Below are 15,763 nucleotides of genomic sequence, written 5' to 3'. Positions count from 1 at the left end.
TTGGCAGTTGTCTTCTTTTTCTTGTACCTTTTTTATGTAGCAATATGGAATGAACCTATCACATGCTTCTTTTCTAACCTCTCAGATAAACTCAAAAGCAATATCTACGTTTGCATTACTAGACTGAAGCTCTTCAACCATAAATACAGAGTCAATAAAGTCTTAAATTTTATCGTAACAACCCTTAGTGTAATCATAATAAAATTTAGAACCAGAGTTCACTGCTGCACTTACATTCATTGATAGAGACATAACTACAAGGTCACTTTTAACTAAAGATGGAAGCATCTTAAGGTCTACTATGTCATCTGGAGATTTTGTGATCACCAAGTTTAGTACATGGGAATGGAATCACTTATGAGTCTTGTGGGATCAGCAGCATGCTTGTACAGAAAACAATCATGTAAGGTTTGCACAAGTACAAATACAAAACTCTGGTCTGTCCCTGATGTAGCTTAGGACAACCAGTCAATGTTGGGTGCATTGAAGTCACCGAGAACAAGAATTTTTGAGGAAACAGACAAAGGGTGTGACAGAGAACTTAGCAGGTGGTCATACTAATTATAACTTCCACACTAATTACTTCACTTAATTCACTAGTAAACAAAATATCAGGTGGGACACAGGGACACAACTACAATGGCGCGTAACGACTTACGTGCGCGGGGGACTTGGGGGGGCAACACCAACACCAACTAGGTGTTGGGGTGGTGCGAAGCACCACCCCAACAGCTAGTACTCAATAATTGGACTAAACTGATTTGCAGCAGGGCTGTTTTGTTTCCAGTTTCTGATATGGTTGTTTATCTGGGGTTACCTTAATGTGCTTCAGCTTGAGATTTGAAGTTGAGATCTGAGAGACTATTCCATGGTGGCATGGAGCCAACCGTGTAGAAGTTCCAATGCACATGTTATGGCTTCTGGGCACCTGTGGTTTTTGGCTGTGATGTCCAGTATGGACTACTTTGTTTCCAACTGGATTACTTTGTTTCCAGTTTCTGTTGTTGTTGTTTATCTGGGGTTACCTTATTGTGCTTCAGCTTGAGCTTTGAAGTTGAGATCTGAGAGACTATTCCATTGTGGCATGGAGCCAACATTGTGGAAGTTCCAATTAATATGTTTTGGCTTCAGGGCACCTGTGGTTTTTGGCTGTGATGTCCAGCATGGACTACTTTGTTTCCAACTGGATTACTTTGTTTCCAGTTTCTGGTATTGTTGTTTATCTAGGGTTACCTTATTTGGCTTTAGCTTGAGATTTGAAGTCAATGCTAATTTTAAATATTCAAGGTAAAATTAAAAAGGCATTTGGTTCAGTAACACAGCTTTGTGGTATCTATTGTTTGATATTTTGATAGATATCTATTGTGTGATATTTTCTCTTTTTAATGTAGTTCCTCTTTATGTTCTGTATCCTGTCCTTTTTCAATATTTTGAAATATGTGAATTTTCTTCAATTTTGTAAATTTTCACTTGGTTTCCTAATTTGTTTTCAGTAGCACTGAATTAGTTTTGAAGTTTAAAATTAAACAGTCACTGGAATTAGCCAGGACTCAAGATAGATAATTTTTACAACAGGTCTGAAAATATTCTCTTTATGCTCAATCTTTTCCTTTTTCCAGAATTTAAATAATGTTTATATTTTTCTTTTATTCATATTTGTTTTATTCAGTTATGTTATTAAGCAGTTCATTTATGTAATTTATATACTCTACTACTTTGAGGGAAATAAATATATAAACAATTCCTTTCACCCAAGACTGATGTAAAAACTTGCAAAACCATCAGGACCACCATCTAAATACATTATGAACAAACTGTTCAAGATTATAAATATGTGATGATAATTTTGTGTAATGAAGCATGAAAGGTTTCACAAAACATAACATCATATGTAGATTTCAAGTCCACTTGGTACTGGCTACATTATAAGGAAAATTTGCCTCATAGGATTGAAGAATATGATGTAAAGTATTGATTTATGCTAGCGTTAAGCTGCCATTAAGTACCAGAACTTAATAAATGGACAAAACCCAGATCATGTAAGTTGGAGGTCAGTACAGAATGGTTTCTAGAATGTGTTTACAACAGAACCAGGTGAGATAAATACAGAAAATAGTTGAAAATCTCAATGAACTGGACTTGAATTAATATAGAATATCTTCATAAATCATAAATGGGTGAACTCAGGCATGTGGAGTCAGTTATAAGCTATAACCAATTCCAGACATTTTGTATATACTGACACCAACTCCATTCAGCCAACATTTACTAAAGCTCTTGTTTTAAAGCTTCATTAAATTAGATTTTATAAGTTATAACCAACTTCAGACATTTTCAATATTCCAACTCCACTGCCCTGGGTGAACTATAGGCCATTTATTCACCAATCAAGTATTAGCCAAATCTCTCTTTCAGAAAAAGGAGGTCTAGTTCAAGTATATCCAGTGATGATTCTGAAAAGAGTAAAAGAAGTTATAAGAAAAGTCGATCTAAATTGGATGAAGTTGAAAGATTAGCAGAAATGGAAAGACTAAGGTAAAAGAAAAAAAATTGACTAATGTGATTTATTTTCTATATATTGTCAATATTTTGATTATTTATTTTATTGATGGTTTTGATTGGTTTTAAAGCCTTAATTTTTGGACACACTTATGACAAAACTTAGGCTACACTATTTAGCTGAAAATTTTTTAAAACAAAATTTTTTAGACAAAGAGAGTTTTAGAGAAGTTTTAGGAACTAAAAAAATATATTAGGGGACTAACATATACAGAATTAAGGTGAGAAAACACTGATTATGATAGTTCAATTATAAATAAATTCAGAATTTTATAAAATCCTAATAATGAAGGGAAAAAAATGTAAGAGATTCAACATAAAAAAGAGTCTGAACTTACCAGATAAAAGTCAAAATAAAAAGAAAAACTTAAAAAAAAACTTTCACATGTTGACCAATGGTCTGCACTGTGCAGGTACCAATCTCCTAATTTACTGCCCTCAGTTGGAAGTGTAATGCGTGGTGGGAGAAAATCGTCTGATGTTTTCCATATTTTCCCCCCAAATTTCTCTAGGTACCCATCAAAACTTTTGCCAGAAGAAAAAGGGCAGTCATTTTTTAAAGCATAATTGCATTGAAAGACTTTTAGCCTGTTTTTGTTGATGTAGGTCTTGTATAAGATGCTTACATAAAAACACCATTGTATTTTGTTAGAATAATCAACCTTTTAGACCTGTACAATGTTTTAGTATAGTTTGATTCGCCTTGGGTAATGTTTTAAGAATTAACGACGCTTCTTGACTACTATGGTCCCTGTGTCGGCCCTGCAGTATATTTCTGCAGCGTGATCATTCGATCTCTGGGTCCCGTATTACCAAGCTAAGGTCAAATCCACTGCGCCACCACAGGACCCTTGGGTAATGTTTTTCTTACCATAATGGATTTTGTTTAGAGCTTCTCTAAACAGCAACTACAGCAGTGACATCTGTTTTTTTGTTGTTGTGGTGGTGTATATTGTTTTTTGTTTTAGTTTACGTGGCCATACATGTGTGCCCAACTATTCAAAATTTATTGGGTGGTCTTGTATAGAATAAATAAGAGATCCAAATAAACAACGGAAACCAAGAGCCAACAACTTGGAAATCTTACTTTCCTGGAAATCTTAGAAAAGCTATTATATTCTCTAGTTTGTTGCCAGACATAGAGATATTCAGATTTAATGGAACTTAAACGATTAGAATGATATTTTTTTTTTAAATTGAATCAAGCAGAATCTTCTTTTTAAAATTCTGGAATTGGCAGTCCCTAAATATATTCTAGTATACCTGGTTGGAAAACACTAAAAATCAGTTAAAAAGAAGTCTCATTGAATAAATTGACAGCTCCTGTTGTGCTAACTGTCTCGATTTAAATTTTTATAGAAACAGGATCCACATTATTTATGCTGGATGTATATTAACTGGACAGCCTTTTGCTAAAAAACTAGTAAGAGATTTTTAGTTTCATTTGTTTTAAATTATCCCCTCGGTACCTTTTCAAACTGTTGTCACATCTAAGATCCCCTATTAATCTGTACCAAAATTGCTTTGGAAGCTACCTGTGGTGCTGATAAAATTTGCTAATTGGCCCTTTGTCTTTGGGACTTTCAGCTGATGCCGAGTCTTGCAAAATGACATTTTGGTATCGAACGTCGTTAATGCAGTAAGTTAGCTGCGTAAGTTCTGCCTTGCTTAAGAGGACTTATCTAAATTCTAATAAATTTGCTATTGAGGATGCATGTTTGTCGCTGCAGCATTTTTTTTTTTAAATTTGTTTCAAGCTGAAGGTATCTAGCTGTTTTGTTTTAACCAAATTTGGAAACTGGAGCCTTTGTAATTTTGTTGAAGTACCAAGGACAGAGAAAATTACATCTTGGCTATTTACCTTAGTTCTGCCCTAAGATGGGTGGATAGATGGAGTGAAAATGACATCATTTCTGTCATCATCAATGACATCATTTCTGAAGGAGGCTTATGCCAGTTGTGCCTCTCACTCAGACTATCTGTCTTATTTTTTTCTCCAATTATCCATGTCAATTTAGCCAATTTAGTCATACTTACTCCCACCTTTTACCGTGTCATTTAACCAAACGCTTGGAAAACTACAATCTTCTTAATTCTTCCATTCTTGACTACAAGTAGTCAAGCCTATTAGGCTTAGGTATCAACAAGTGAAATGGCATAAATTTTATACAATCCTAAAAAGAGCTTATGCCAGATTTGCCTCTTGCTCAGACTATTTGTCTTATCTTTTTCTCCAATTATCCATGTCAATTTAGCCAATTTAGTCATACTTACTCCTGCCTTTTACCCGTGTCATTTAACCAAACACTTGAAAACTACATTCTTCTCCATTCTTCCATTCTTGACTACAAGTAGCCAAGCCTATTAGGCTTAGGTATCAACAAGTGAAATGGCATAATTTTTGTACAACCTAAAAAAGAGCTTATGCCAGATTTGCCTCTTGCTCAGACTATTTATCTTATCTTTTTCTCCAATTATCCATGTCAATTTAGCCAATTTAGTCATACTTACTCCTGCCTTTTACCCGTGTCATTTAACCAAACACTTGAAAACTACATTCTTCTCCATTCTTCCATTCTTGACTACATGCAGCCAAGCCTATTAGGCTTAGGTATCAACAAGTGAAATGGCATAATTTTTATACAACCTAAAAAGAGCTTATGCCAGATTTGCCTCTTGCTCAGACTATTTGTCTTATCTTTTTCTCCAATTATCCATGTCAATTTAGCCAATTTAGTCATACTTACTCCCGCCTTTTACCCGTGTCATTTAACCAAACACTTGAAAACTACATTCTTCTCCATTCTTCCATTCTTGACTACATGTAGCCAAGCCTATTAGGCTTAGGTATCAACAAGTGAAATGGCATAATTTTTATACAATCCTAAAAAAGAGCTTATGCCAGATTTGCCTCTTGCTCAGACTATTTGTCTTGGCTTTATCTCCAATTAGCCATGGCTTGATGGCAACTTGATTTTAATCAAAAAATCAACAGACTCAGTCCTGGCCTTTGACCTCGATCTCGAAATTAAAGTCCAGAAAAGCCAAGAAAATAAAAGTAATTCAAGATTAAATAATGAATTGTATCTTTAATTAATTAATTGAAGAAAATTAAATCTTACTTTTTGAGTTGGGTAAGTGCAATATTACACAACCGTATATCCATGGTGTTTTCGAAAGGGCATAAGTCCACTTTTCCCAATTATACACAAGAAAAAAATCTTTCTCGCAAATCAGAATTTAAGAAACTTCAAAGATTGATTTCTAGTCAACCAGGAATTCACTGGGAATCTCCAAATTACTAGATTGTTCAGTACTTCGAAGATAAAGAACTTATGCCCTTACCCTTTTGAGAACTGTTTGTAACTGGATCAGGGTTAAAGATTAACCAATTTTTGATTTCACGAATAAATAGATCTCTTCTAGCTCATTCAAACCGTATTCTTAATGCATTTTCGGAAAAAATTGGACTGCCACGGATATGTTTTACAAAATTACGATAAGTCGTTATTTAATTTTCAATGGAAAACGCATCAAAATGCAGTTTCGCAGTTTTAGGAGTAGTGGGTGCCAAATTTAAGGAGAAGAAACGTGGGTGATAAATCACCAAAAAAGCTAAAAATATAAATCACCTAATTGCTGAATAAGTTGAAGCTTTTCTTTGAATGTGTAGCTGTCTTTGGAATCAGCTGATTATTGGTATTTGATTTTTATGGACGAAAAGCGTTATCAAACTTATCTAATTAAATTTGCTTATACATTTTCATGGTCCAAAGTGGCAAAACTGACCAGAATGTGACGCTGTAAAATTTCATTATCTTGAAATAACTAACAAAAAAGTAGTTTGAAATCGCAGTTTTCAGGCATGAATAGACTTAAGATGGTCCAAGGGGCATGAAATACTTTATTTTAGTATTTATTTTAATATAAGAGATATAATATTTTAATAGGAGATCCAACCAGTTTTGATTTGTTAACCAAGATCGAAAATTAAAAAGGCTAATATCAGAAATCAGTTGATTTGAAGGTTCAAAAATGGTAAAGTTATACCTGTTGCTGAAGACAGTTTTCATAAGTAAACAAAAGTGATAACTCCTCCTTAAGGAGGGGAGGGAGCAAAGGTAAAGAGACTATAGAAGCCATATATGTTCGTTTAAACCGATGGTATAATTTTCCTTTGATATGGGTATAATTAATGTTTGTGTAAGCATAAGCAATTGGAGGGGGAATATAATGTTAAATCATTAGTATCACATTGGAAATCTAACAGGAGTTAGATTTTGAGAGTTCAAAAAATACCAGTGTTGCCAATTGTGCACCTGCTGGTAGAGTTGCTGTCTTTGTGCTGTGCTCTGTGGGAATAACAGAAACAACAAATAATTGGCAAATTAAATAAATGGCGCAATGCTTAAAAATTTACACTTACTCAAATGATTTCATCATAGTCTGAAAGATTATGAATTTTAGAGTAAAGAATTCTCCATAACAAGAATCTTATGCCAGTTTGCTTTTTTACTTAGGTGATGAACAATGGGATTATTTCTTATGGATTGAGTTGTTAGTTTAAAAAATTGGAATCTTTGCTTTGACCTTTGTTATAATTCTGCTTGGTCGACGCTAAGTACTTGTGTTGACTTAAGCACGTGGTACTAGAAGTACTTAAGTACGGGGGCGGGTTTCTAATTATGTCAATTTGCTAGAATTCAAGTTGCATATATTATTTTAAATTACCTTAAATCGCATTTACAGTGAGATAAGGTGGACTGCATCCTCCTGTAGAACATCTCGCTGTCGGATTGATGAGGTGACACTATTAGTGGGTATGATGGGGTGTGGTCTCCCACTGGTACTTCCATTCCACGTTACTCCACTCCAAATCAACTGCATTTTTGAAAGAATTAATCGATTCACCCGAGACAGTCTCATTGGAAAGACTGTTCCAAGTTGAGACAGCACGTACTGAGAAAAAGTTCGTCCTCTCTCTGCGTCTTGAGTGCTCCTGTTGCAGCTTCATTGAGTGGCCTCGTGTCATAGTGGCAAGAGAGGGAGTAAAAATGGAGTTAGCTATGTTGTTTTGGTACATTTTCTTGACAAAAATGACATCTCCTCTGTGCCGCCGGTAAACCAATGTGGGTATCTTCAGGCGACGCAGACGTTCAGGGTAGGGAAGTTGTTGGTGTGGGGCACAAAGCTTAGTTGCTCTTCTCTGTACGCTCTCTAGGACAGCCAAACTCCAGATGTGGTCTTACAAGAGCATTATATAATTTTCTTACTATCAGAGGATGGCGTGATGATATGGTTCGTTTAATTAGTCCCAGGGCTCTGTTGGCCTTAACAACTTGTTGCATAGTGTGCTCATGGAACTTAAACTTCCTGTCAACGATCACCCCTAAGTCTCGTTCACTCTCAATAGCCTCAACTTGGATACGTGTGCCAGATTTATCCAGCATAAAATATGAAATCTGATTGTTGTGGGGACCCATATGAAGGACTTTGCATTTTGATGGGTTGAACTCCATCATCCAGATAGAAGCCCATAAGGAGAGACTGTTCAAGTCATTTTGCAGGGTTTCATCGGCAATTCCAATTAGTTTGCTTTCATCAGTGTAGAGAGTGATGAGGTTTTGTAGAACATCCTCACAATCATTAATATATATAGAGAAGAGGGTGGGGCCAAGGATGCTTCCCTGGGGTACCCCGCTTATAACTGGTGCAGGCTCTGAAAATATGGGGTCTCCATTGTCAGAATAGACCATGACCTTCTGGATTCGGCCAATCAGAAACGATCTTATCCACTCCACAGTGTCAGCATGGACTCTATATGCCTGGAGCTTATGTAAAAGATATTCGTGGACAACTTTGTCGAAGGCGTTGGCTTGGTCGAGTAACAGGACATCAACCGCTTTACCTTCCTCAATTAATTTAGTGAATGTATCATAAGAGTGGATCAGGTTCGTCTCAATGGAACGACTCCTTCTGAAACCATGTTGAGATTTCGACAATAAACCATTTTTTTTCAAGGTGGTTAATAATAGCGTCATTGAAAATACTTTCGAGCATTTTAGAAATGACTGATGTGAGACTATTAGGCCGGTAATTTTCAGGGTTATTTTTATCTCCCTTCTTGAAAATTGACACTATATTGGCCGATTTCCAATCAGCTGGTACCATCATCATCTTTAAGGACATCTTAAAAATATCAGCCAGTGACATGGCAACAAGAGCTGCAGCTTCTTTCAGCAAACGTGGATGAATGCCATCAGGGCCCCGGGCCTTGTTCGGATCCAACTTATTCAGGCGCTTGAGAACATCATCCGCATCAATCACAACAGATGGCGTTTTGTGGACATGGTTTCTTTTTGGAAAAGGGGGGGGGGGAAAGATACTAAAACTGAATGAGAGAAATTAGTGGCAAATACGGCATTTAAACAATTTGCGATGTCTGTGGGGGAATCAAGCACAGTAGCATCAGAACGTATAAGCTGGCATATTCTACGTCTATTAGGATTAGAGCTGGAAACGTACTTCCAAAATGTTTTAGGGTTTTTTTTGCACTAAGGGCTATATTTACTTCATAATCACTTATGATTTTACGTGTGAGATTTCTCAGCTTGTTACGACATTTCTTGAAATCAGCAAGATGATTCTCCCGTTTTGATTTCTTGTATTTCTTCCATGCCTTATTCTTACTGTTAATGCCTTCTCTTACCTCTATAGTGAAAAATGGCAATGTTTTGGTTTTCTCTGTGTATGTTATGGAACTAAATTGCTTCTCAACTGCAAGCAAGCATGACTTAAGATTGAACCATGAATCATCCACATTATCACTAAAAATAAAAGATTGCCAATCAACTTCAGACAAATGTTCTCGGGTTTTAACATAATCTGTATAAGATCTTTTTTTCATATTACTTGGCCTAGTGGAAACCAGCACCGAAAACATAACACAATTGTGGTCACTAGAGCCAATTGCAGGTAAATATTTAATAGACATGACTGTGTCAGGGTTATTCGTAAATACCAAGTCAAGTGTAGTTGGGTTTTGACCATCTCTATAACGGGTTGGTTGATCAATCAGTTGAGTGAGGGTGAGATTTGCTACAGAATTCAGAGTTGTTTGGGCAGGGTTGTTTGGAGTTGTGAATCCGTAGCCGTCAACCCATATCACATCTGGCATATTAAAGTCACCGGTGATGAAAACAGAATTTGAGCTAGATGAAGCTATTTTACTCACAAGATCAGCCACGACTTGGTGTGATTCATTAGCATTAGGTGCAGAGGGGCTTCGATAGATATTTCCAACATTTAATGTCTCTTCAAGGAGCTGGCACTCAACAGCTACAAAATCCACCCATGGATAAGCATCAACATAAGGGAATAAACTCAGTATTTTAGTTTTAAAATTATTCTTCACATAAATAACAGTGCCTCTCCTGCACCCTTTCGAACAAAAATTAGAAAACACTTCATAACCATCAACTGCAATATGGGAATCCTCAAGTATAATTAGAGAATTTTTGGGACAAACTTCTGTAGCACAAAAAATATCAATATACTGATTAGCTAATAGCATCTTTACCTCTGGCAGTTTATTTGTAATACAGTCCAGATTTGAATGCATCACTTTCAAGAATCATCTATTTCTTCCTGGATTACTTAATGCATCACCGCATTGGGGATGCGTTTCACTTCCTTCAATCAGCGGCTCTGCTAAGTATGGTGCCGCATCTGCATTCACGGATACTGCAGTGTGGTAAGAGCAACTTAATTCAGATAACAAACCACCATTGGCAGGAGAGACACAAGATGAATAACTAGATATACTTACATCACTAACAACACTAGAACTTGAAGACTTGAAGACTTTGAACTATTTAGAGTGGCAGGGGTTGCAACTATTGTTGCATGTCTTGGGAAGCCTCGGGTGGGCGTCGAGCGCCCAGGATGTCGTTTTTTGAAACGATCGACAAGTCACGAATAACCAAACCAGTCTCACTAGCCTCACTTCTATGCTTCACTTCTTCAACAAGTCTTTCTAAGATCCCTATCATCTCTAGAAAAATCATTATGAAAATGGACACTCTCCTTTCGTTGTATAGAGATCTGAAGAATCTTCTTCTTGATATCCCACGAAGAGACTGAGAAAATGAGCAGGGCAGGCCGAGACGTGGTACTGGGTCTACTGGTAGAAGCATTTAGCCTTCTGACGTTCGTGATTGGTCCAGGGTCAAAATCATAAGATGAGCGAATAATATGGGTAATTGCACCAGTTTCATCATCAGCTGGAACAATACCATATGCTATGATATTCAATCTACGTTTCTCCCTGTCCTGTTCAGATCTGATTACCTTCCTCACTTCTGCGGCAAAATTGGGGTTTGTACTTGAAATAGTTTCATGAACAATATCCGCACATCTTGGGTACTGCATTTTGAGGATAGCTGAGACTGGATCTCCTTCACATCGTTGGAGATTTCCGCTAACGACTCTTTTAAGTCCACATTTAAATCTTCGCGTAGCTTACGTAGCGAATTGTCAATCACCTTCCCAACACTTGAGCTAGATGCAAACCTGTCTGAATCATGAACTTTGCAGAGTGTGCATCGCCATTCACAACCAACTTTGTCTGTCATTTTTGTGAGAAGTTCGTATTCATTGGCTGTCAGCTTCAGACACTCTATGCACAGCCATTGCTCACACTCATCGCACTTTAGAGCGGATGCATGTTCATCTAATTCTTGAGAGCAAGCTGCACAAAAGTCAGTCCCCTTAGTAGGGCTAATTTGCTTCCTTTTATTTCGTGACGGTGGCATTTAGTAACTTTCCAACTGCTGGCAACTCTCTCCCACAAACTAGTAAGATTCTGGCTGACGGTAACTAACTCCGAAATTTAGTAAATTCAACGCTCTCGGCAACGCTGCTCTTGGCGTAGCCAAAGTGATGGAAGGGGCCAACAATCTTTTCCCTTTTTTTCCAACTAATGACGTAACAAAATGACTATTCACTTCAAATTAAGCACTATTTGTTAGCAAAGGAATAATTATAAATGGACTGCTGGATATTCCTCTTCCGAATTAATTTTTCTATATATGTCTAAATTCGCCACCGCTTTTCCACCAATGGAGTCTGTTGAGATTTATTTGATGGAATATATATATGCACAAAAATGTCAAAAAACGAAGACTTACAGGCGTGGGGGGGTATTAAAATGACCCCCCGTTAATTTGAAGATGCAATATGTCTGGTATCCGAATTTCCTCTAGCTCTAGGCTTCTTCAAACTGGGAAATTAATCTCTTTCAATAATTTTCACCCAACAAGTTTAACCAGTGTTGGTTATTCAGTTCAATTTTTGTATATATTCAATGCAATTTCCAAGTATATAAAATACCAATTTCCTTCGTTGTCCAAGTACCCTTAACCCTTCCCCCCCAAAAAAAAACAACAACAAAACGTAGTACCTAGTAAAATAAGGAAGTTAGTAAAAGAAACTGGATAAATATATATTTTATTAATTTGGTTCTACGTTGGTCTGAGTATAAACAAACAAAATGCAGCCAACGCCATCTAATACTACACCATAATTTTTGATTGGTCTAAACTGCTTCGAACTCCAAAAAGATCTTAATTATGTGTTGAACTGCATGTATCATAAGAATGTCTCCTGTTGGTAAATTGCTTTTCTAGATATAATAGGGATCCCTCATTTTTTCGCCTGTGTGAATCAGAATCTCTTCTGTGTCTTCAGAAAAGTTAGAAATACTTTAATACTTTCTGGGTTTCTTAAAAATTAAGTTCACCAATGACTCGTCAGCTCCATCAAAAAGTGTGGGTAACTTCTAAGAGTGGAAACTGTCGCTAGTATCTTCAAAACAAAACTGCCAACGCCAGCTAGTGTTTGGTGACACTTGGCATTTTTTTCATTTTAACATTGACTATTAACTATTTTATTTGTGAAACTTATTTGGATAAACACAATAATGTTATGTTTAATACAACATTGTGCTGTGTTTAATAAACATTAAACACAATGTTATGTTCAATAAAAATTAAACACAAGAACCGCCCAGGGAAGGCACAATGCGCCTGATAAAAGACAGCGGCAACCCTTCAACTCTCGACCAATTTTTAAATCGATTCAAAGCAAAAAATGCTCTCCCTCTCATTGTACCTTTTTTCTAAAAAAAAAAAAAAAAAAAAATCTAAAAAGATTTAATTTCCACCCCCCAAACAAACGAAAAAAACATGATTCCAATTCAATAATAAAAAATAATAGACTATGCTTCCAAATATAAAAAAAACCTTTTCATGTTCTTTTTAAACAAACCTGTGCGTTCAGTGTGTTTCTCAAATATTAAGCACTCTCAATCGCTTAAAGCAAGATACTGTCATTGGCATTTTCCACATAATTACCCAATAAACGAACCAATTTATTCTGTAAAATTTGCGCTCTTCTGAAATTCACAAAAAAAATTACTTGACTGTATGACACAACCATAAGAAATATATGGGCTCACTATCGCATGGTATAAAGTTAAAAGAACCGATAGTGGTGAAATGTTTTTCAATCTCACACTCATAAGCCTCTTGTAACTTTTGTTGCGACTAGATTACTGTGCTGCTTCCAAGAGGATTTACAGTTGAGGAAGAAACCAAGATATCAATGAAGCCTGTCGAATTAGATTTAGTTTTGACCACCTTAAGAACTTCTTCACTGGTGGATGGCTCAAATTTGAGTTCACTGACACTTCCTCTATTGTTGGTGAATTCCTGATCCGGAACAGATCAACGAGATCAACATTACAACGAGAGAGAGCTTTCACATATACCAAAAAAAATCTATTTTTCGTTGAGAATCATCAAGAAATTGCTCACATCCTCATATCCAGTTGTCAGGTGACAACTGGATCCAGTTTTCATGAACAACAATGTAGTGCTCCAATTTCCCGAAGGTTTAAATTTGAGGCTTGAACATAAGCACTCCTACGAAGTTACCATAGGCTTATTTGAGACGAAAATGGGTCTCTATCCCTTGTGATGTTCGCCGACAGAACTTCTTCAAGACAAAAAGTTCGGTACTTTCAAACAGTTCGTGGTAACGAACTGTAGTAAGGAGCGACCCGGCTCAATAGTAACCAAAACTCTAAAAAATGGAATTTTGATACCAATACCTACATCAAAAGAATCGCATTTTAATGCTGATTTTAAATATATAAGTTTCATCAAGTTTAGTCTTACCCATCAAAAGTTACGAGCCTGAGAAATTTGCGTTATTTTAGAAAATAGGGGGAAACGCCCCCTAGAATTCATAGAATCTTAACGAAAATCACACCATCAGATTCAGCGTATCAGAGAACCCTACTGTAGAAGTTTCAAGCTCCTATCTACAAAAATGTGGAATTTTGTATTTTTTGCCAGAAGGCAGATCACGGGTTTGTGTTTATTTGTTTTTTTGTTTTTTTCCCCAGGGGTGTTCGTATCGACTCAGTTGTCCTAGAATAATGCAAGAGGGCTCATTCTAACGGAAATGAAAAGTTCTAGTGCCCTTTTTAAGTGACCAAAAAATTTGGAGGGTACCTAGGCCCCCTCCCACGCTAATTATTTTACCAAAGTCAACGAATCAAAATTCTGAGATAGCCATTTTATTCAGCGTAGTCGAAAAACCTTATAACTATGTCTTTGGGGACGACTTACTCCCCCACAGTCCCCATGGGAGGGGCAACAAGTTACAAACTTTGACCAATGCTTACATATAGTAATGGTTATTGGGAAGTGTACAGGCGTTTTCAGGAGGATTTTTTTGATTGGGGGAAGGGTTGAGAAGAGGGGGATATTCTGGGGGAACTTTCCATCGATAATTTGTCATGGGGGAAGAAAATCTCCATGAAGGGAGCGCAGGATTTACTAGCATTATTTAAAAAAACAATGAAAAAATAAATATGAAAAAGTTCTTTCAGCTGGAAGTAAGGAACAGCATTAAAACTTAAAACAAACAGAAATTATTACTCATTTGAGGGGCTCACCTCCTCCTAATACCTCGCTCTTTACGCTAAAGTATTTTTAGTTATTTCAACTATTTATTCTACGGCTTTTGTGATTCTGGGGTCATTTTCAATGAATTGGGACAAAATTTAAGCTTTAGTGTAAAGTTCGAGGATCTGACAAGGGGGCGAACCCCCTCATATATGTAATAAAAATATGAGAATACAAAAGTTCTTTACGTAAGCTAATTTATAAGTTACGTAAATCTTTTACTAATAAAAATATTCGTAAAAAATTAAAAGTTCTAGTTGCCTTTTTAATTAACCAAAAAATTGGAGGGCAGCTAGGCTTCCTCCCCCGCTCTTTTTTTCTCAAAATCATTCGATCAAAATTATGAGAAAGCCACTTAGCCAAAAAAGAAATGCAAAAAAAATTTCGTTTTAATTATTCCTCTGCGGAGAGCCAAAATCAAAACATGCATTGATTCAAAAACGTTCAGAAATTAAATAAAAGAAACAAGTTTTTTTAACTGAAAGTAAGGAGCGACATTAAAACTTAAAACGAACAGAAATTACTTCGTATATGAAAGAGGCTGCTTCCTCATCAACGCCCCGCTCTTTACGCTAAAGTTTTTTACTGTTTTAAAAAGAAGAATTGAGAGACAGAGTCTAACTTTAGCGTAAAGAGCGGGGCGTTGATGAGGAAGCAGCCTCTTTCATATACGAAGTAATTTCTGTTCGTTTAAGTTTTAATGTCGCTCCTTACTTTCAGTTAAAAATTTTTTTAATTTTTATTTAATGTAATTTGTCAAGGACTGATAAAGCAAGAACAAATAAACATAAAATTAACATCTACATCCCCGGAAGAAAGAAATTAAAAATAAGAATATGATATAACAATAAAAAAATATTATGTTTTTTAGCAATAAAAAAAAACATGTATTTAATTGTTTTATGTTAAAAACATATTTTAATTATATTATACTATGTATTTTATATACTATATATATTTATTATATTTTATTGTATAACATTTTTTGTTATATAAAATATTTTTTGTATATAATAAGAATGTTTTCTTGTTATAATATATAGAGTAAGGATATATTTTGGTTTTGATTGGTTTTAAAGCCTTAATTTTTGGACACACTTATGACAAAACTTAGGCTACACTATTTAGCTGAAAATTTTTTAAAACAAAATTTTTTAGACAAAGAGAGTTTT

At 35.8% G+C, this 15,763-nt stretch overlaps 1 protein-coding gene across 1 annotated transcript in view; it reads left to right on the top strand.

Annotated features, from left to right (window-relative positions):
- Positions 1-15,763, top strand: part of LOC136040195 (UPF0430 protein CG31712-like) — a 64,564-nt gene that overhangs the window by 9,865 nt on the left and 38,936 nt on the right. Inside the window, exon 2 of the mRNA XM_065724346.1 lies at positions 2,416-2,535. Within this exon, the coding sequence (XP_065580418.1) occupies positions 2,416-2,535 (120 nt within the window). The remainder of the gene's footprint in view (positions 1-2,415; positions 2,536-15,763) is intronic.

Source organism: Artemia franciscana, chromosome 20 (assembly GCF_032884065.1).
Source record: "Artemia franciscana chromosome 20, ASM3288406v1, whole genome shotgun sequence".
Lineage (NCBI taxonomy): Eukaryota > Metazoa > Arthropoda > Branchiopoda > Anostraca > Artemiidae > Artemia > Artemia franciscana.
The sequence above is the reverse complement of the archived record's forward strand: the minus strand, read 5'-3'. Positions and strand labels throughout refer to the sequence as shown.